We start from the raw sequence: 22,688 nt of genomic DNA, 5'->3' as shown, positions 1-22,688 counted from the left end.
ACCCTCATATAATGCAGCAGAAGGTGAAAGTCCTGAAGTATCAGCAATTAGCCTCACTCAGTATCTCCCCTCAGAATTTTCCTATTTAAACTTCAATAAACAATTTAAATAATTTTAGCCAGCCTGGTCCATGCACAAGCATCGGGAAGGCTGTCCATATTACATTTCCCATATTTAGCCCATCTAATGTGATTGATCTGCAGCACAACAGCTCTCTAACAGCTGTCCATAGACTATTAATATGCGGGGCAGAAAATTTTCCACGGAGAAATAGAGCATCAGAAAATTTCCCGGCTCATATCACTGAGATTGGTTGTCACCTTTTCAAACAGGCCAAGCTCTCTCTTGTGTTTTAAAGGCGGGATGTGTAGAAATGAAGCAATTTTCACCTAGCAAATAAATAAATTACAGGGAAAGCGTAGGAACAGGGCTGTTGTTCTTTTTTATATTTAGCAAAATGGCAAGTGCTGCCCCTTTTCACAGGCACCAGGGTTGGCAGAACTGAGGGAAGACAGTAAAGATGCATGAATGTGAAAAGTGAAACCTTTCTGGCATATAGAGAGAAGTGGGGGTTTAATTAAACGTGCTAAAATCTTGCACATTGGACTGTTTCTAAAGGTATTGATGTGTCTGCAAGAAAGGCAGAATACAAATAGAAGTAAAGAAAACTGTCGCTTGAGGTGAGGCAGTTTGAACCATATCTACACATAGATGGAGGCTATTTTTAAAAAATTCGTGCCTGTGTCTATTTCTGTTCTAATACACGTTTTTGTTTCATGCAGGGAACATCATACCTTTTTAGGACAGCCATCCCCTTGGCGGGGATGCTTTTTCAAAAAGGACAGGTTTTAGGTTTCCAGCATCCCATGAAACATAACTTGTAGGATTAGCCAGTCAAAATAAACTTCTGAGCATCGAGGGCCAGCACCTGGACTTCAGAGTACCAGCCGGCACTTAGCCGGGGCTTCTGGTTCAGGTGGCCCTGAGATGAAGACGGACATGGAAAAGAGTTCGGAAGCCTCCGGGAAGGTTCCGCGCATCGTCCAGGTGATGTATTTCAAAGAACCCCCAAGACCATCTGCGAACCAGCAGCCGGAGCAGAGTTTGAACCAGGTGTGGGAGGCCCAGTGGCAGCAGTTTCTCCGGACGGTGCAGCACTCTCACGCCGGATGGGGCAACACACAGCTGACGGATGCAGCGCCCTGGGACAACACCAGAGCTTTCCTGGCCGCCTTTGAGCAAGTGGCCGATGCTTGCCGGTGGCCTAGAGAGGAGTGGGTGGGCCGGCTGCTGCCAGCCCTCAGGGGAGGCATGGAGCAAATCTATTGCCGGCTGGATGCCCGCGAGAGGGGGGACTACGTGAAGGTTAAAGCAGCCCTCTTGCGAGGGGACGCCATGCGGACGGAGTCCAAGCGGCTGCACTTCCGGCAGTGCTGTTACCAGGAGTTCGAAGGGCCGCGTCGGATTTACGGCCACCTGCAGGACCTGTGTCGTCAGTGGCTGAAGCCGGAGCACCGCACCAAGGAGCAGATCCTGGAGCTCATAATCCAGGAGCAGCTTTTGGCCATGCTGCCTCCAGAAGTCCAGAACTGGGTGCGGGAGTGCGCCCCAGAAGACTGCGTTGAGGTGGTGGCGCTGGCGGAGGACTTCCTGATGGGCCGTCAGTCATCCAAGATGTGGGAATGGCCGGTGAGAGTTTGGTATTTAATGTGGAAACTTCGTATTTGGGGGGTTGGGGCCCTCAGCACTTCCAGCTGTCAAAACAAGTAATGGTAGCTTTCTCTCCCTCCTTTCTGTCAAAGGTAAAGGACAGGAGGAAGGAATTTCCCCCTTCTTATTTGTTTAGCAGTTGTATACTTAGGATTACAAGGTTGGGGCTGATCCATGTTTGAAGATGTAGGGTTTTATTTGACGGACTGTCTCCTTCCACGTGTCCCTGTGCGCCAACCACTGTCGTCAGGCTGTCCCACCAGTTAGGGTGGCCTGTCTGGCATCGCCCAGAGCCCCGGGCCTTTCCGTCGTGGCTCCAGCTCTGTGGAAGGGGTTCCCTGAAGAGATGAGGTGTGCCCCTCATTGTAGATCTTCAGGAGGCCCTGCAAGGCCTGCCCGTTTGAGGGTGGGGAGGGATTTGGGGCTAGCTGTTTTGTCTTTGTCTCTTAGCTAGGGATGTTTTTACTATTGTCATAAGCTGCCTTGAATCAAAAGAGGAACGGTGGGGTATAAATGTTTTAATAAGTTAATAAATGTATTCAGCCCTTCCTGACTGCAGTAAAAAAGGCAAATGCTGTGCTGGGGATTATTAGGAAGGGGACTGAGAACAAATCAGCCAGTATGAATTGATGGTGTGGTCTCATTTGGAATATTGTATACAGTTCTGGTCCCTGCACCTCAAAAGCCTTCACCGTCTGCTGCGCCCACTTCTGCGGATGTAAATGAGGCCACACGGTCGATCTATATGGGAGCATTATAATATTGGCAATTTTATTTTCAGTTCTTTTCCTATTAATCCCCATCACAGAATTTGCCCTTTTCACTGCTGCAGCCCCAGTTGGGTTTGTCATTTTTACTTCCATTCCCGAGTTGCCGCCCTTCTGGCTTCTGATGATGGCTACCAAAGCAGGGCCTCCGAAGATGACTTCAGCGGTCGGTTAGGTTCATGTGGGAATAGGCCGACAGTCCTTCAGGTACCCTGGTCTCAAGCCGTATAGTGCTTTAGGGATCAGTTGGAAGAGAAGTTGTAGGGAAGTCGGGGCTTGTTTCTGAGGCCTGTTGAGTTCTAAGCAGGGCACGTTTTCTCATTTTTTTCCCCAGGGGCTTGCGAATTTGAAGGATAGGAGTGAGGCTTTGGCGAGGGGTGGCTGGACTGCAGTAAATCCTGATCAAAAGCCCTTGCACTGGGAAGTCGCACAAGGGACCTATGGGAATGTCAGCAGTTCCGGTAAGCCTTTTGTCCTTTGGGAAAAGGGGTCATGTTGGGGGGGGGGTGTCTGTGGAGTGGTGGAACGGTCAGGTGAGAGCTCCCTTGCTGGACTGGCCCAGAGGTCTCGCTGAGCTGAGCTGCCATTCTCTTTCTTCCGTCAGATGAAGGCCTTTCCCAGCTTTGTATCCCCACCGGGAAGGGGGGGGGAGCATAGAGTGGATCTTGGAGGCTTTCTAGTCCAGCGCCCCTGCTCAGTGCATTCTTCTTTTTTTTCTTTTCAAAATGGTTTTATTCATTTTACATTAACAACAAGATTAACAACAGGATAGGCGTGTACATATAGCCTGCATATATTATTTTATACATACAAATAAATATAGCTCTATATAGTCCAGTCTAAGGATGCTGTTTTCCAATGTCTTACAAGTCAAACCTTATGACTTGAGAGCTTAGAGTCTAATCTAAAAAGTCTAAAGAGTGACACTTTCCATTACATGCTTTTGTATGTCTGTAATACCTTTTGAGATTGCTAAATGAGGTGAAGAGTATTTATTACATCAGGTGTTGTTCCTTTAGTGGTTAGATGTGCTAATATGGGAGACCATAAACCTGTAATATCATCGTGTTCACCTTTAGATTTGTTTTGTTTCAGAAATGTCTTAGGTTTTTTCCATTATGTATATGTTCCAAAGTTTCTGAGGTACACTGCCTCTGTACATGGAAATCCCATATAGCTGTCATGGCTGACAGCCACCAATAGACCTTAATTTCCATGGATTGCTTAATCCTTTTTTAAAGCCACCCGAAAGTCACCACACTTGTGTACCAATGGTTTTCTTTCTTTCTTAGTGCCTGTTGATTTCGGTGAAGAATCCCCAACACATATATCTTCCCTCCTGCCTGCTTCAGGTTTAACTAACAAAATTAAGACGCTTCAGAAGGCCCCTCCTCATAGACAGGAGGTCTGCCATTTTCCTTTCCTTGCTTCTGTACATGCTTCAGGGACGGCCCCCTGTACAAAGCCATGCAGTAGTCTAGTATTCAGTTTTGTGAAGGGATGGGCATTTTTCTCAGTAGCCCTTTTTAAAAGTATATATATGTATCATATATATACACCAAAAGTTATCAGGCAGGAGTCCATGAATATATTTTCCACCAGGATAGGGCAAGAATGGACCAGTCTCCTGATGTGTTTTGTTTTGTTTTGTTTTCCCATACCCAAGAAGGACTCTTGGTTCCCACACCGGATATTCTCCCCCAGCCTGACCAAGAAGGATTTGTCTTCTCCCATATTACTGAGACAGGGGAAACTATTTCAAGTATTATTCCAGGTATTCATCCAGGTAAGCGTTTGATATTGAGAGTGAGAAGCCCCAGTCTTGCTCAGCAGCCGCCTTCCCAATTTCCTAAGTGCCACTAACCGCAAATAGTTGCCTGATCAGGTGATTAGGAATTCCGTCTGTCACAGGCTAGGTGCCTCGTGCCCCCAGCCTGGGTACGCTTTGGCAGGTAGAAGCAAAGTGAACTTGTGTAACGGATGTGTGGAGAAGTCAGAAGGGCTCTTTCTTGCCACTCTGGCCGGACCAGGAAACCCCAGTTTCTGTGCTTCTGCTGTCATCTGTGGTGAGCCCCCGAGGCTACAGGTCACAGCAATGTTGGGCAGTAAGAAGTCTCCAGACCTTACAGTGTCTCTTTCCCAGGCAAGCCAAACATTACTTCACCCTCCTGAGCTGGAAGGATTAGAAAGGCCCACGAAGGCCGTGGGGGGTAACACTGTTAGTGTGTGGCAACCAAAAAACCAAACAGGAGCCTCGTGGCAACTTTAGGTCTTTTACACTTCTATCCCATCATAGGTGATTGTCAACTAGAGCCCACTTCAGGTGCTGCGACTGTATCCTCAGTCAGCAGTTATTCACATGGGTTTTTCATACCTCCTACATCAGGAGTCCCCAACATGGTGCCTGCCAAGTGTTTTTAGAAAAATGGGGGCAGGTGGGGTTTTCGCCCAGCATGGCTTCTGATCTTCAGTGTGTGGCTGAAGAGAAGTGTCGGCAGCCATTTTGTGGCAGGCTGTGCCTTCTGTGGCAGCCATTTTGTAGCTGCGCCCACCGCACTGTATCAGAATTGTGAAGGTGTCTGCAAGTTCAAAAGGGCTGGGGGCTGTTGGCAAGCAGCGGGACCTGACTGGGGGGTTTCTCGCCCCATGAGGGGCTGGGCATCCCTAATCCCTTTTCAAGTAGTGGCCAACCAGTTGCCTTGGAAGGGCATAGAAGCCAACCCCTCCCAAACGCTACCTCCTGGCCCCGGGTTTCAGAGAGCAGTGTCCCTGTATATGGTGCCTCCCTTCAGTCATCATGGTTCGTAGCCATTGATGGTGGATCCCTCCTTCACGGTTCAAAGGGAACCCCCTTTGGAAGACTTCTGGCTTCTGTGCTCGTGGCCGTCACTACCTCCACTACCTCCACTGGCAGTGAATTCCACAATGACTCGATGAGCGAAGAAGCGACCACCGCTCTTTCCCCGTAAGGAAAGGCTGAAGAGGTTGGGACTTCTCAGTTCAGAAAAGAGACAACTAAGAGGGGACACGGTAGAGCTTTGGGACAAATAATATTGCAGGGGAAAGCACCGTCCGGGATCATTTTATTCTGTATTGTAATTTTTACTAATTATATATTTAATGTTTTTGTATATTTTATGGCATTATGACTTGTGCATCAACCTGGAGCCCAGTGTAATCTGGGATGGGGCGATTAATGAATAATAATAATAACATGGTGGGGAGGAGGGAGCCTTCTGGCTTTTGGCATAGGAGAGAAGAAGAGAGAGAAGAGATTGGGTTTATACCCCGCCCTTCACTACCCAAAGGTGTCTCAGAGCGGCTTACAAACTCCTCTCCCTTCCCCCTCCCCACAACAGACACCCTGTGAGGTAGGAGGGGCTGAGAGAGCTCTTGACAGCAACTGCTCTTTTTTCAAGAACAGCTCTTGTCAGAACTACGGCTTGCCCGAGGTCATCCAGCCAGGTGCACGTGGAGGAGTGGGGAATCAAACCCGGTTCTCCCAGATTAGAGTCCGCACACTTAACCACTACACCAAACTGGAGCAGCCCACCACTCAATATATTTATTCACAATGTCTCCCTCTCCGTAAATGAGGAGGAACGGTGACCTCAGGCCATATCTGGAGTCCATTTTAGATGCCTCCCGGGTCTCAGCCCAGCTCCCTCTCTTCTGAGCCAGACTTTCTTACTTGACAGAGAAGTGACTCCTGTTATCTTTTCTTGCCCCATCCAGGAGAGGGCAGAATTCTGAGCGAGATCAAAATCGAGAGTTACGAGGACGCGGATTCAGAGGCAGGAGGCTCGTTTGAGGCCTTGACGGACTACTCCCCGGAGGCTGATCCAACGAGTCCTGAGGCGTGTGAAGAGAGTCCCAGGAGGAAGCTGCGCCCGAGGGAACCGCAAGGCGGGAAGCAGGATGGATCCGCGCAGCTCCGCGGGAAAAGTCCCATTCCGGCAACAAGCAAAAAGCAGAAGGAGAAGAAACACCAGTGTACAGAGTGCGGGCATCGCACCTATTACTTGTCGGACCTGCTGAGGCACATGAACTCCCACAATGGGAAAAGGCCCCACCGGTGCTCTGAGTGCGGGAGAACTTTCTCAAAGCTGTCCTCTTTCGAGCTTCACCAGAAGATGCACGTACCCGCCAGCAGGCTCAGACCTCTGAGGAAAGCCTTAAGCCATCAAGGGGAGGGCAACCACGTCGTTTCCAAGCGTGGGAGGAGACCGGCCACCCCCCTTCCCCTTGCCAAGCCTACGGAAGTTGATGCAGGAGACAGATCTTACCAATGCGAGGACTGCGGCCTAAGCTTTCGGTGGATGTCGAGCCTGTGTAGGCACTGGAGAATCCGTGGCTGCCGCAGGAATCATACAGGTCGGTTCAAGCGTGGGGGTAAGTTGTGGCTGGTATCCTGGGAGCTGCCTAGACATGTTTGTTTTGTTTTGCAGAAACTCAATCCAGTTTGAGATCATAAGGGGAGCCCTGCTGGATCAGACCAGTAGTTCCATCGGGTCCAGCATCCTGTCTCACATAATGGTCAACCAGTTCTCTGGAGGGCCAACAACAGGGCATAGAGACAGAGGCCTTCCCCTGAGGTTGCCTCCTGGCTCTGGGAGTCAGAGGATTAGTGCCTCTGAATGTGGAGGTTCCCCTCAGTCATCATGGCCAGTAGCCATTGATAGACTTATCCTCCATGAATCTCCCTAATCCCCTTTTAAAGCTGTTTATCCCTGAGGCCATCACTACATTCTTTGGCAGCAAATTCCGCATTATAATCAATCTCTGTGTAAAGTAGTATTTCCTTTTTTCCGTCCTGAACCTACTGCCCATCAGCTTCATTGGATGCCCTTGAGTTCCAGTATTTTTTTTTGGGGGGGATTCTCTTTGTCAACTCTCTCCATCCCACATATAGTTTTATAAACCTTTATCATGCCCCCCCCCATTCATCTCTTTTCTAAACTGAAATGTCCCAGACTCTTTAGCCTTTCCTCATAGGGAAGGTGCAACAAACCCCTTCGTCATCTTGGTTGCTCTCCTCTGTACTTTTCCCAGCTCTCCAGTGTCCTTTTGGAGGTACAGTGACCAGAACTGGACACAGTATTCCAAATGAGGCCGCACCATAGATCTAAAAAAGGTAAAGGTTCCCTTGCTCGAAAGCCAGTCGAGTCCGACTCTAGGGTTGCGGTGCTCATCTCCGTTTCAAAGCCGAAGAGCCAGCGCTGTCCGAAGACGTTTCCGTGGTCATGTGGCCGGCATGACTAAACACCAAGGCGCACGGAACGCTGTTACCTTCCCACTGAAGTGGTACCTATTTATCTACTTGCAATTTCTTGCTTTTGAACTGCTAGGTTGGCAAGAGCTACACAGGGGCATTACATTATCGGGAGTTTTATTCTCAATCCCTTTCCTAATCCTGACATAGAAGTTTGTCCTTTTCACCACTGCAGCACACGGGGTGGACCCTTTCATTGAGCTGTCCCCTACAACCCCAAGATCTTTTCCCTTCTCAATCTCAACAAGTTCAGACCCCATTAGCCTATCCTTGAAGTGTGTAGGGGGGCGTTTTTGTAGCAAATGGCATCACTTTACACCTTATCTCCTGAACTTCCTTTTGTATTTTATTTTATTGACTTTGTTTATGTCCCACCTTTCCTCCCAGTGGGGGGCCCAAAGCGACTCAGGTCATTTCCCTCTCCTCCATTTTATCCTCACAAGAACCCCGAGAGGTGGGTTCATCTGAGAATAGGCAGCTTGCCGAAGGTCACCCAGTGGGCTTCCATGGCAGAGTAGGCATTTGAAGTGGTTTCCTAGATCCCAGTCCAGCGCTTTAACCACAACCCCCCCTTCTGGTTGTCAGATGCAATTACAACAATTGACAGTCACCTAATAATGGGGGAGGCAAGCAGGTCTCTGGCTCACACCAGCACGGTCATCAATAAATGGCTGCCGCTTATGTGAACGGGCCACTACAATGAGCTACTCGCACTATCGGCCTGACCTGCCCCGCAGGGCTATTGTGAGGATGAAATGGAGAAGCGAGAAAATTATGTCAGGGCAGGATTTTCTCTCTCTTTTTTTCCCCTTAAAAAGTGCAAGGGATAAAAAGATCTTTGCGTTGTGGCAACTCGGCAGCAGGTGTGATTAATTCACTCAGTGTGATTAATTCACACATTCAGGTGCGGCCTAGCGAGTGTAGAGAGAAGGACTGATGGAGCTGGGAGGTGTGAACTTCCAGTCGCCGGGAGGTCTGCTTCTTCCGACTTGTTTCTCCACTTCAGAGAAAAAAATAGAGGTGGGGGTGTCACTCATAAGAGCAGCTGTACTGGATCGGTCCAATGATCTGTTGAGTTCAGGAGCCCCCACTGTAGAGCCTTGTGGGCGCCATGGCATCTGCCAGTGCCTTTCCTGGCACCCACCAACTGTTTTTAGAAAGGAGGCAGGGCCACGGGAGGCTTTTGCCTGGCAAGGTTGGTGACTGGCGGTGCAGATTTTTAGAAAAGTTGCTTCAGCAGCAGGTGTTACCACAGGATAAGGATCTTCACTGTTTACTGAGAGAAGTTGCAGCAGCCATTTTGTGGCTGGCTCGGCCTCCTGAGGCAGCCATTTTGTGGCTGCGCCCATGTCAGAATTCTAAAGGTAGCCGCGGGCTCAGAAAAGGTTGGGGACACTGATCTAGTCCATCACCCGATCTAGTTCAGTGGCAAATCAGATTCCCACCCCCAGAGGCCTACAAGCAGAGCTCAGAGGCCAAAAACCTTCCTCTGTAGTTTTTCCTCAGAACTGGTATTCAGAGTTGCTTTGAATATTGAGGTTCCGCATAATCATTGTGCCTAATTGCTGTTTATGGACCCGACCTCCCATGAATTCACCTTATATCTCTCAATTATCTGTCACTGCAGCCATTGGAGAAAGCAGACGCCGTGGTCACCCGGGAAGGACTGAATCAAAAGACGGGCTCGCAACGTTGCTAGAAAAATCCCCAGGCGCCTTTTCGCGGGCTCCCAGGGCTTGCAAGCTAACTCCCACCTACTCCAGGCTGCGTCCGAGGAAGCCTCAAGTGGACGGCCCGGTATCATCTGAGGTGGAATCATCAGCAGGTCAAGATAGGAGAAAGCACGTTTGCCCAGAATGCGGGCGGAGATGTACAAAGTTATCAGACCTCATTGGGCACATGAGGATCCATACGGGCGAAAAACCCTACCAATGCCAGAATTGCGAGAGGGCTTTCAGATGGTCATCGAACTTCTTAACACACCAGCGAAAATGTCACAAGAAGAAACCGGCTCCCAGTACCCCTCTTGTGGAACATCAGGGAACACACATAGGTGGGTGAGATGGACCGGCGCGGGTAGTTGACCTAACTCATTAGGTCTGCAGACATCTTAGTCTGTTAGAGATGAACTAAGTGCCTCCCAACCTGTAGGGCAGCAGATTGGAAAGCAATAAAAATTAAAAGGGGAGGATGGGTGGATTTTGTCCATTTGTACTTCTGTCTTGTGACATTCAAATGGGAGGCACAGAGTTGGCTGCTGTCTGCATAGTTCCGCCCCTTCATTGCTTCAGGCCCATAGCTTGTGGGGCATTTTTTTTTCTTGTAGGGCAGCCATTATGTATGTAAAATAATTCAGTTTATTCCAGTTACAAAGGCTATACAGGAAGCAGCATGTTCAGAATTATAAGCACACGTAAAAGTTCACAATATCGGCAACACCTCACATTAATGCCCATATCACTAAGCTATGCAAAACCTCCGTGTTCAGAGGGAGTCTGCCTTAAATATGGGAAAGCTTAACAATAGGCGACAGTCTGTGGCTCCATGGTAGAGCCTTTGCTTTGCAACAGGGGCCCAGATTTAATCTCCAGTTTAAGGTTGCCAGCTTCAGGCTTGGAAAATTCCTGGTGATTTGGGGATGGAGCCTGGGGAGAAGAGGGACTTCACTGGGTGCAATGCCGGAGAGTCTGATCCTGCAAGCCTCCTCTTATGTAGGCTTCTTCCAGCATCCCTTTGCCCTGTTCCTGATCTGCTTGGACTGGCGCCAGTGGGAAACGAATCCCACAGGCCCTCCTTATGACCGCGGCTGTAGCTTCTCTACTGATCCCTCTCCCCCACTGCCCAATTCATAGCTACTTTCGTTAGCCCCCATATTTATTTTCTCCTGCCACCCCCACAACGTTTCCTTGCATACAGTAACACACACACACACACACACCCCGGTTTTCACTTACCCTCTCCCAGGGGTCATTTCGTAGAAAAAGAGCTAGGGGAACTCATTAGCATAACTCATTAGCATATTCCACACCCCCTGACATCACCGGAAGCCGGCGGTGGACCTGCAAGGCCGGCGGGAGTGCGAGGAAGCCCCGCGAAGGCCCTCCCTGGCCCCTGGCAGGCAGGGGTGGGGAGAGGCAGGGAGGAAGCAACTTGCCCTCCTTCTTCTCCTGCCTCCTCCTGGCTGAATGAGGGCCGGAAGCGGGGCGGCCGGAAGCAGGGGGCGGGGCTTCGTCATGTGCCCCGCCCCCCGTACCTCACCCGGGGGAACTGCGATCCCCCGCGTTCCCCCCCGAAATGACCTCTGCCCTCTCCTACTAGTCTTTTCATTGCAACATGTTCTGTCAGAGCTGTTCTTGAAAAAAGAGCAGTTTCTGTCAGAGCTCTCTCAGCCCCACCCACCTCACAGGGTGTCTGTTGAGGGGAGGGGGGAAGGGAAAGGAGTTTGTAAGCTGCTCTGAGACTCCGAGTGAAGGGTCCAATTCCCCCTGCCAGGAGAGGCTAGTTGCAAAACTAAGGGGAGAAGGAGTGGGCTGGGAAGGAAGCTCCCATTTCGGAGCCTCTGTAGAAACAGAGCTTGGTGCATTTAGCCCCTTCCGACCTCCCCTGGGAAAGCAGCAGGGATAGGGGAAATGATCGCCTCTGAGGAGGGCATGTTTAATTACCACGAACGCTCCGTGCGTTTCTCTGGGCCGGGACACGAAAACGTTTTGCCTGCCATGACGCAGAGTTTTGCTAAGAAACATGCACACCCCTCAAATCACTTCAGATATCCTTGCAGCTGCTCTGGTCGCTAGGTAATCTTTTATTCAACTTGAGGCGCAGAACATCGGCTGCGGGCAGGGCGCAGCGCAACGCGATTTTCCGGGGGTTAAAAAAATACCAACATAAATACTTTTTAAAAAGAGTTTTCCGGTAATGTGCCTTGTGGGGCATAACTGGTTGATGGGGGGGGCGTGGCCCCGAAATGCCCCACTGTCGCTACGGGCCTGCCTAGCTTGACTTTGATTTCTTGGTGTGGCCCCTGTAGAGAACTGATGCTTGTTCGGTGGCCTTCGGTGGCTCTTCTGAGCACTGTTCCCCGTGGCACCGTGCCCCCAGTCTTCCAGGGAAGTGGCCAATATCTGTAGAAATTCAGTTGACGTCCTGTGTTTCTATGAGCCCCCCCAAAAAAACTTTGAGCAGCTTTATTTTTTAAAAAACACAACTTTATTTAGGACTGCATTTGACCAATGTAGTTTTTATTTACTGGGAATCCTAATTGAGATTTTGAATTGTGGCCTTTTAGGGTTTTAAAAATTGCTTTATTTACATTGTAAGCTCCCCTTGAGTCCCACAAGATAGAGAGGTGGCTAATAAATGTTTCATATAAATAAAATAAACTTGTCTGTTTCAGGTGGTCTGTAGTAGTGGAACAAAATCAGAGTCCAGCAGCACCTTAAAGACAAGCAGCATAGTACAGTGGTTAGGATGTTGGACTAGGCGTCTGGGAGACCCAGGTTCGAGTCCCCACTCTGCCATGGAAGCTCAGTGGGTGACTTCTCACACTCTCAACCTCACAGGGTTGTTGTGATGATAAAATGGAAGAGAGGAGACTTAATAAATAAGCTACTTTGGGTCCCCGTTGGGAAGAAAGTTGGGGTATACATTAAGTAATGATGATCCATGATAATCCCCATATATACCCCAGAGAGCACTATGGTTGGGGTCACAACACCGTTTGACCCTCCCAGGCCCTAAGGATGCCAGGCTAGCTGCCGCCAGGGCCTTTTCAGTGGTGGCTCCTTGCTGGTAGAATGAGCTCCCGGAAGAGATCAGGGCCCTGCGGGACCTTCTACAGCTCCGCAGGGCCTGCAAGACAGAGCTCTTTCATCAGGCTTTCAATTAGGAGCCGCCCTCACCACCACTACCAACATCTGTGGTTATGGGCCGGCCCCAGCTTTGAGACAGAGCTATACCATCGTGTGCCGCCAGAAGATCATTGAGTCGGAATTTGTCTGCTTGGTACACCATAGAGTACGCCATCTCAGTTAATGATGTAATGATGATCACTATTAGCACTTTATGTTTATCTGACGGTTCTAAAACGTTTTAAATGTTTAATGTGGATTTTATGGTACCTTGTACTGACTAATGTGAGCTGGCCTGAGCCTGTGCGCGGGGAGGGCAGGATACAAATGGAATAAATAAATAAATATCAGAGTAATGTAAATGCAAAATGCAATGGCGCGCCCGCTGGCTGCGATGTCTGTGTGGGTGCGTATCCAGCCAGTGTTCCGCCAGCTGCACTGGCTGCCAGTTCAGTACCGGAGCTGCTTCGAGGTGCTGGTGCTAACCTTTAAAGCCTTAATGCGGCCTGGGACCGACATATCTAAGGGACCGCCTCTCCCCATAGGTGCCCAGGCGAGCCTTGCGCTCTGCGGACAAGCATCAGCTGGTTGTCCCCAGCCCGAAGGACGTTTGCCTAGCCTCAGCCAGGGCTAGGGCTTTTTCTGCCCTGGCCTCGGCCTGGTGGGACATGCTCCCGACTGAGATCGGGGGGCCTGTTCCAGTTTCACAGGGCCCGCAAAACGGAGCTGTTCCGCCAGGCCTTTGGTTGAGGCAGTGGGCATCTGCCAGTGGGCCTCCCTGCCGCTGTTAGAGTGTGCTGCTATAAATGAGACCTTTATGGCTCGGCTTTGGCTGTAGGAACTGAAAACTGAAATCTGTTGCTTTGCCCACTTGAACTGTCTTAACTGGTTTTATGGTATTCATTTAATGTTTGATATTTATTGACCAAGTTGTTTTAAGGTTGTGTTGGAATTTGGTGTTGTGACTCGCCCTGAGCATGAAATAATAAATAATATAGGGGGTTCTACATGTGAGGTTTTGCTTCAAGTGAAAACTGGGCGGTTAGAAGCTGGTTTCTGTACTAAATCTTCTACTTGCGATGAGTTTTGTTTCATGGATTAACACTCAGCGGGCATCCCTTCTTCTTGCAGAACTAGAGTGAAAACACACCGGGGGGGGGGGGGGGTTTTCCCTTAGGGGGTAATTTTGAGGGTTCTGGAAAACCTTGAAGTTTGCACATTGTTTGACTTAACAGACTTGCCAGATTGGTGTAATGGTTTATTTATTTATTTTTATTTATCCTTGGATTTATATCCCGCCCTACCCCGAAGGCTCAGGGCGGCTTGAGTGCGTGGACTCTAATCTGGGAGAACCTGATTTGATTCCCCACCCCTCCGCATGCAGCTGCTGGATGACCTTGGGCAGGCCATAGTCCTGTCAGAGCTGTCCTTGAAAAAAAGCAGTTTGTGTCAGAGCTCTCTCAGCCCCACCCACCTCACAGGGTGTCTGTTGTGGGGAGGGGAAGGGAAAGGAGTTTGTAAGCCGCTCTGAGTGAAGGGCAAATTATGAATTCAATCTCCTCCTCCTCTTCCTCCCCCTCCTCTTCCTCTTCTTCTTCCCTCAATCGACATGCACAAAGGCTAGCTAAGATTCAGCAGTAGTGGGAAGAGACAGCTCTGTATGTTCAGGGGTGCTGTGGTCATTAAAAGGTTGCTGGGGTGGTGTGCTGGGATGGGCAGGAGTCACACGGCTCTTAATGGTTGACGGGTACTGTGAATGTGGCTCTCCACGATCCACAGAGTGAATGCCAGTTTTCTAGACCCAGGAGTGTGTGTGTGTGTGTGTGTGTGTGTGTGTGTGTGCCTGTGGGTGCCCATGACGTGGGTGCCTTTCCCTTCTGCCTGCAAAATTGTTTTTAGAAAGTAGGCAGGACCAGGTGGGGAGGGGGGTCCCCCCCATAGGGATGCAATTCCTGAACAGGCAGCAGCACCTAACGCCAATCTTTCCGTATTGGAGGAATACGGGAAAAGTCCCTCATATTTAACAACATTGACTCTGTATGTAAAGGAAGAAAGTATCCTGTACTGATGTAGATTTGGTCTCTAATGGTATTCCGGAAATTGTAGAAATTGCAACTTATGTATGTATGTATGTTATTTATTTAATTCGATTTGTATCCCGCCCTCCCTGCCGAGGCAGGCTCAAGGCGGCTCACATTAAAAAGTTAAAATACATTAAAAACATTTTAACACACAATTAAATACATTAAAATACATGTAAAATTTGCATTGTAAAAAATTGCATTGTAAAAAAAAAGAGCCAGTGTTTCCAGCGGAGAGCGGGGAGTAGGCCAGGTTGATAACTGTGCAGTTTTGCAGGAGTGAAATACCAGCGGGCCGTGGTTTTTAAAAAATGGGTTTTAATGTTAATAGAGTTCGGCATCTTGATAAAAACAGGTATGTGGGCCTTAAGAATTGGATTTCTGGTTCTGATAAGCTGATCAGTTGATTAGAATTTCTGCATTCAGGGGCACTAAGTCTCCAAATCCCAGAGCCAGGAGGCAACATTGGGGGAAGGCCTCTGCCTCCATGCCCTGCTGCTGGCCCCCTCAGAGGAGCTGGTTGGCCACTGTGTGGGGACAGGATGCTGGACTGGATGGACCACTTGTTTGATCCGGCAGGGCTCTTCTTATATTCTTATGTTCTGCCTACCAGCAGTTTTAAACTTAAGTTATTGATTTCAACTGGTGATTTTTATGTATTTTGCTATATTTTTGTTGTTTACTTTGTAAGCTGCCTTGAGTTCCCAAAAGGTAAAAGGGCAGCTAATAAATGTTTTAAGTAAATGAACGGGACACTAGCTTTCGGTGTCATCCCCGCCCCCTGCTATGATAGGCTTGCAAAGTTGTCATTTATTCATTTACCATCCCCTGCAGGCGACGAACCACTGTGTAAAGTGAAGCAGGAAGAGATCAAAACAGAAGATGAGTATGGTGTGTGGCCAGGAGAAAGCCCAGGCGCCCTTCCTCCCGAGGCCAGGTCCGCCTTAATGGCGCAGCCCAGCGAGCATCAAGGCGGGGGACAGGGGAAGTCTGTCCCACCCAGCAGAGGCAGCTTTTCCGTAAAGAAACCGACGGGCTATACAAGAAAGAAGAGATACCCATGCCTGGAATGTGGACGCAAGTTCCTGAGGTTATCCAACATGCTTCTCCACACACGGGTCCACAGTGGGGAGAAACCCTACGAATGCTACGACTGTGGGAAAACATTCCGGTGGGCGTCAAACCTTTCTGAGCACAAGAAAAGTCACAAGTGTTTTCAAAAGGAACCCGCTCCTAGCACCGTTCTGGCAGAATGTGACGTAATACTGGAAGGTGGGTATGCTCTAGGATAGTCCACTGGGGGGGGCTTCCTGTCCTTCCTGCCTCCCCTCCAGTTTGGGAGGGGTGGGCATTTGGTGTATCATTTTTGCTGCCACAGAAGGTAGAAATTAAGCATTTGGGGCCAAAGAATTGTTTTCCTTACATACAGTTCAGTGCACGCTGATTTGTACACCATCTCTTGGGTTTCAGTTTAGTGTGCCTCTTTGGGGAGGAGCTGTGGCTCAGTGGAAGGGCCTCTGCTTTGCATGCAGAAGGTTCCAGGTTCAATCCCTGGCATCTCCAGTTTAGGTAGTAGGTGGAGAGCAGGGGTCTGTGGCTCAGTGGCAGAGCTTCTGTTTGGGATGCCGACGGTCATAGGTTCAATCCATAGCATCTCCCAGTAAAAAGATTGGGGAGCAGGGAGCATGGAATACCTCTGCCTGAGACCCCGCAGAGCCACCCACTGCCAGTCTGAATACGTAATAGACCTTCATGGTCTGATTCAGAATAAGGCAGTTTCATGTTGTTTTCTGTTGCCCCGGAAGTTTGGACCAGAACCAATGGGTTGAAATCAAATCAGAAGAGCTTTCGGCTAAACATTAGGACGCACTTCCTGACAGTTGGAGCGGTGCCTCAGTGGAACAGGCTCCCTCGGGAGGTGGTGGGCTCTCCTTCTGTGGAGGTTTTCAAACAGAGGCTTAGATGGCCATCTGACAGCAATGCGGATTCTGTGAACTTAGGCAGATCATGAGAGGGAGGGCGGGAAGGGTTGCCTCAGTGCTTAGTTCTCGTGGCCCTTTCTTTCACGCCCAGGGAAATGCTGATTGCCACTTTGGGGTCAGGAAACATTTTTCTCTGGGCCAGTTTGGCTGGAGACCCTGGAGGTTTTTTGTCATCTTCTGGGCGTGGCCACTGTGGGCGTGTGGGGGAGGTGTTTGTGAATTTCCTGCATTGTGCGGGGGGGGGGTAGGACTAGATGACCCTGAAGGTTCCCTCTGATTCTATGTATGTGTATGTGAGGAGATGCCACACCCCTGAATTTTCTTTCCTCTCTCCTCACAGACGAAGAAGAGTTGATCCACATCCTGGAGAGGGATTTTCAGAAGGGGGCAATCGAATCGGGAGACTTGGTTGGGACATTGCCAGAAGAGTCCCAAGATGCTGCCTCTGACGGCGTGGAGGATCGTAAAGTCAGGGCCACCCCAAAGCTGCGTCCAAGGGGGCGCCCGGGCGTGTCCGCCCAGCGTCTGAAAACGGCCGCGGTCGTGAAGAAAAATAAATACGGCCAAAAGGAAAAGAAACACAAGTGTACCGTCTGTGGGCACAGAGCCTATTACTTGTCCGATCTACTCAGGCACATGAGAGTCCACACGAGGGAGAGGCCCTACAAGTGTCTCGAGTGCGGCAAAACCTTCACGCAGAATTCGGCCCTTCTCTTTCACCAGAGAAGGGACTCGTGCGGCGGTGATTCCAGCGGCAGGAAGGGCCTCGTGAAGAGTGTTGCAGCCCCCCGCAAAGGGAATCCCAGAGGCAGGAAAAGAGCTCATAAATTAGCAGGCCTCGTTAAAGGGAAGCGAGGCTGCCCACAGAAGGAGAAGCTCTACGTATGCGAAGAGTGCGGGCAAAGCTTCACGTGGAGTTCGAACCTCTGCAGGCACCGGAAACTCCACCAGGCCAGGAGTAACACGTCGGATGCAGGTTGGTTGGTGGGCTGTTGGTTGGTGAAAATGGGTCTTTGACTCCCTGACACGCTTGACTTTACTTTTCTGCAAAAATTTGACAGCTGGTTTTGGCCTACAAAATAGGGGGGGGGGGTTTTACTGAGTACCAAAGGTCTGATATTGTTTGTGTAGAAGGTATTAAAGGTACGTGTATAGTTGTTAGTTTTGCTATCTTTCTGTTATGTTACGTTATGTATGTTGTGTTGTGTAATGAATTCATTTTTACGGGCTTGTCTGTGATACCTGCACAGTGCCACATATTGCAGAGGGTTTTTTAAAAAAAATTTGTTGGTTTTTTTGTGTGTCTGTGCATGCAGGCACATGGGAGTGTGTGTGCACCTGGAAGTCAGGGCGACCTCTGGTGGCTGACTCCTACTGGGGGCCTGGAGGATATTCAGAGAGGTGGCTGAATAAAGCCTGCCCCCATCTCCCGCCTCTGGTATTCCAAGGAGGTCTCCCATCCAAGTACTTGCCAGAGTCGACCCTTCTTAGCTTCCAAGATCTGACAAGATCGGGCTTGCCTGGGCTATCTGGGTCAGGGCATTACAGGGTTGTTGTTTTTTACGCCTCTGGTATATTTATTTACATATGTTTGAAAATCTCAGCCTGCCTCAATGCTTGCTAGTATTTATTATTCATCATTCAATATTGTTTATTACAGACCTTCATGTTTACCAGCACAAGGTCGTGTGACTAATGAAGGTGGAAGCCTTGATGTTTGCGCTGTATACCACTGCTTATTTTTTAAAATCTTGTCTTTCAAATTGATGGTAAACAGTTTCCTACAGCCGATGGAGATTTATACTGAAACAGGAGTATAGCCAGCAATCCTGTCTCTCTTGTGCTTCTTCCTTCGGCTTGTAAGAAATAAACAGCACAATTCCATGGCAGGTTTTTTTTCCAACAACAAGGCTTTTGGGCCACGTTACTGCAGTTGTTAACGTATATAATTGCCAACGTTGTAAAAGGATATTTATCACTGTGATCCTAATCATTACTATCGTGACACATGATGTCGTCGAGAGACAGCCAGTTTGGTGTAGTGGTTAAGTGCGCGGACTCTAATCTGGGGGAACCGGGTTTGATTCCCCACTCCTCCACTTGCACCTGCTGATGTGACCTTGGGCAAGCCGTAGTTCTGGCACAGCTGTCCTTGGAAAAGAGCAGTTGCTCTCAGAGCTCTCTCAGCCCCACAGGGTGTCTGTGGTGGGGAGGGGAAGGGAGAGGAGTTTGTAAGCTGCTCTGAGACACCTTTGGGTAGTGAAGGGCGGGGTATAAATCCAATCTCCTCTTCTTCATAATTTTGTAATTACAACCAGTTTTCATATTTTTGCAATTTGATAGCCGTGATGTGGTCACTATACACATACTTTTAATACCTTCTACACAAACAATGTCAGATCTCTGGTTCTTAGTACCCCCCCTTCCCCCGCCCCCTGGCCAGTTTATCAGAGGTTTCTTATCTTTTTTTTTTTTTGTTAGCTGGTTTTGGCCTACTACTAGCAGTTCTCTAGGTTTTTTTCCAACTCCGTGGGAGGCTTTGGAGCCCCAGAGTAGAAGGGAAAGGGATTTAAACTCATCCCATTCCTTTCTCCTTCCAGTGGCTACATGTGTGAAACAGACGGGGGGATCCCGTGAGGGTCTGTGTTCTTTCCACCCCAGCTTGCCATACCCCAGTCGCCTGTTAGTGCGTCTCACCATCTTTGGCTTCCTGAGAGACGCAGCATCCTTTTCTGAGACAATTGCTGACGTTAATGTCTTAGGATTCAGTTCTGCTTGATCAGTTAAGCAATTCCACATTGATTTATTGCAATATGGTTCCCCCCCCCCTTTTTTTGCAAAAAACATTAGTTTAATCATAACATAAGCTTATTTAACTTTCTGCGCCCATAACTGGAAACCTATCCTGTTTCCAGGAATCTAGCAAACACGTTGAAAGGCAGGGCATAAAACATTATGGGGGTCAAGATGAAACAAAGTGTAGACCTTCCTCTTCCCAGTTGTTCCTGCGGTCGCACGAGAGAGTGCCTGAATATGTAGGCATTGCAGCCCTGAGCAGGATAGTCCAGGCAAGCCCGATATCGGTAGCTATGCAGGGCCAACCCTGGCAAGCACTTGGAGACCTCCAAGGAAGACCAGGGCCAGGACACAGAGGCAGGAAATATCAAGCCACCTCTCTAAAAATGTCCTCGCCCCACTTTGTTGTTGTTGTTCAGTCGCACAGTCGAGTCCGACACTTCGCGACCCCATGGACCACATCACACCAGGCCCTCCTGTCTTCCGCCGTCCTCTGAAGTTGGCTCAATTTCATGTTCGTTGCCTCGATAACACTGTCTAACCATCTCATCCTTTGCCGTCCTCGTCTTCTTTGACCTTCAATCTTTCCCAGCATCAGGGTCTTCTCCAGTGAGTGCTCCCTTCTCATTTGGTGGCCAAAATATTTGAGCTTCAGCTTCAATATCTGGCTTTCCAGGGAACAGTCAGGGTTGATTTCTTTTAGGATTGACTGATTTGATCTCCTTGCAGTCCAAGGGATTCTCAAGAGTCTTCTCCAGCACCATAATTCGAAAGCATCTATTCTTGGGCGCTCGGCCTTCCTTAAGGTCCAACTCTCGCAGCCATACATGACTACTGGGAATACCATTGCTTTGACCATGCAGACTTTTGTTGGCAGGGAGATGTCTCTACTTTTTATTATGCTGTCTAGGTTTCCATAGCTTTCCTCCCAGGCGTCTTTAATTTCATGGCTGCCCCACAAGGGGTTGCCAGAAGTTCCATGACTTCCAGGCACACAAGGGCATGCACACACACACAAGCACACACAATACTCACCCCCAGGGGTTGTTTGGGGCCGGAGCTTGCCCGGAGCACCACTCCAGCAGCCCAGGACCGGGCACAAATGGCAATGGTGGCAAGCCCTGCCCCCAGCTCCTTCTTTCTAGAGCAGCAGTGCTGCAATCTTTCCATTGTATTCTATGGCCCCATAGAATATAATGGAAAGCAGCGGTGTGACTCCAGAGAAAAGGGTTTAACGTTTAAACCCTTCTCTCTGGAGTCACGCCGCTTCTTCTCTCTTTGCTCCCCCCCCCCTTGGTAGGCCGGCTGGGGAAGCAAAAAGGGGGGAGGCATCTTCAAAAGCCTCCCCCTCCCTTCCCCAGCCAGCCTGCTAAGGCGGGCTGGGGGTGGGTGGGCGCGAAGGGGTTTAAAAGTGTTTTTGCTTCCCCTTCTGACATCACTTCCGATGATGTCAGGGGGCGTGGCATATTCTAATGATATATTATGCTAATAGCCTATTGGATATGCTATTGAGCTCCTGCAGCTCTTTTTCTACGAAATGACCCCTGCTCTCCCCCCTCAAAAAAGACCCTCGTGGGCATGGCCTGATAAAACCACCGTTTCTGAAGGGGTGTCAACTCAGAGGCCCAGCTGACTTGCCTCTCTCTGTGTTTCTGATTGTTCCTTCACTGCAGAGGAATCTCATGTCTGGATTACTTCTCTTTCTCCCCCCCCCCCAGGCATCAGTAAGCCGAGCAAGATGATGGTAGAGAATTCTCCACAGGCAAGAGCCGCTCTGAAGAGAATGGGAAGTACGTCGGCGGAAATAACCCCCGGGGTCGCTTCCGTGACGGTGGTGATTAACGACGGAGGCTGGAAGTCCAAGAACCAGCCCGGTAAGAAACTGGCGGCAGGCAACCTAGCGGTGAAGGGAGCGACAAAAGCGGGGAAATCCTTGTACTCAAAAAGCGGGGCGGCATATCGCTACACCTCCGGACACGTGACCGCTCAGAAGACCCCCGCCAAAAAGAAGCACCAGTGTAAAGTGTGCAACAAATCTTTTTCGGTAAAATGTCACCTCATCGATCACGGAAACAGCCACACAGGAGCCAAACCGTATGAATGTGACGAATGCGGGAGGCGCTTTGCTTGGAAGGCTAAGATGTACCGCCATAAGAAAATTCACACCGGAAAGAAATCCTATCATTGCCCGGAGTGCGACAGATCCTTCTATCGGAAAGACAACTTGATGGTCCACCTGAAATCTCACGGCTCCTCCTGTGCGTATCAGTGCTTGCAGTGTGGCAGGCGGGTCAGCGGGAGGGAACAGCTGTTCAGGCACCAGAGGAGCCACGCGGGACTGCACCCTTACGAGTGCGAGGAGTGCGGCCAGGGTTTTGGCCAGAAAGAGATTTGGATTCGACACCAGCAAAAACACAGAGCAAAAAAGTGATATGAGCGAGCAGAGGCCGGAGTAGATTTATAAAGATGTTTGCATGTGTTGTAATAACTGCCTCTGTGTCCCATCCCACTTCTGAACTCATGAAGTTTCCCAAACTTAACGTGGGCCTTCCCATCCTCTAACGGTTAACCAGCACTTCAACAGTGTTCCCTGCTCTGTTCTTTGGTAAACTCTTCTACCAAAATCCCGTTATCCCGTCTGTCCCTAAGTCTTGTGTGCTGACAGGGTTTGGGGTTGGTTTTTTTTTTTTTTTTTTTTGCTTGTTCCAACTTCTGAGAAGTTGGGAGTGTTCCTGAAGATTCCGTGATGCTTTGTCAGCTGAGCTGATAGCTGGGGAAGCTCCCTGAAGTCAGCGGAAGCCAGAGCCCTTATTTGTCAATAGACAGGGAGAAAATGAACACTGCAGCCTACATTTACCTCACTTTCATCACTACCCCTTTACTGGGAGAGAGAGCGTGCACATGTGATAGATACCTTTCGCACTTGCTTTTGTTCTAATGCCAACATTTGTCCCCCAGCTATAGTAAATGCCCTAATATATTATCCGAATCTGGCTTCCTTTTGACACTGAGTTATTCTGTCAGGAGGAAGGTTTCTTAGAGGGAGGGAGAAGCCCTGTTAATGGTCAGAATGGGGCACTTTGATCGGAAAAGAAGAGTTGTCGGTCAGGCCAAGATGCTTGGGGACAGCAACACCATGATGTACCAGGGAATCCATTTGGGAGAGGCAGCTTATGGATCACAATAAGCCCCCCCCCCCCAAACGTGGATTCTTTTCACAGGCACTCAGTCCT

At 49.4% G+C, this 22,688-nt stretch overlaps 1 protein-coding gene and 1 non-coding gene across 2 annotated transcripts in view; both read left to right on the top strand.

Moving 5' to 3' along the window:
* The window catches only part of LOC107106588 (zinc finger protein 91-like), a 29,375-nt gene extending 6,693 nt beyond the window's left edge, over positions 1-22,682 (top strand). The window contains exons 2-9 of the mRNA XM_015406768.1: positions 783-1,689; positions 2,812-2,938; positions 4,144-4,263; positions 6,213-6,869; positions 9,377-9,802; positions 15,512-15,949; positions 17,000-17,635; positions 21,174-22,682. Coding sequence (XP_015262254.1) covers positions 988-1,689; positions 2,812-2,938; positions 4,144-4,263; positions 6,213-6,869; positions 9,377-9,802; positions 15,512-15,949; positions 17,000-17,635; positions 21,174-21,886 — 3,819 coding nt within the window. The 5' untranslated portion in view covers positions 783-987 and the 3' untranslated portion in view covers positions 21,887-22,682. The remainder of the gene's footprint in view (positions 1-782; positions 1,690-2,811; positions 2,939-4,143; positions 4,264-6,212; positions 6,870-9,376; positions 9,803-15,511; positions 15,950-16,999; positions 17,636-21,173) is intronic.
* Positions 16,169-16,240, top strand: TRNAA-UGC. Its single transcript has one exon. It is a non-coding gene; the product is annotated as a tRNA-Ala (tRNA).
* Positions 22,683-22,688: the final 6 nt, after the last annotated feature.

Source organism: Gekko japonicus, unplaced genomic scaffold (assembly GCF_001447785.1).
Source record: "Gekko japonicus isolate JY-2015 unplaced genomic scaffold, Gekko_japonicus_V1.1 scaffold542, whole genome shotgun sequence".
NCBI lineage: Eukaryota > Metazoa > Chordata > Lepidosauria > Squamata > Gekkonidae > Gekko > Gekko japonicus.
Note: the sequence above shows the minus strand (reverse complement) of the source record. Positions and strands in the feature narration are given on the sequence as shown.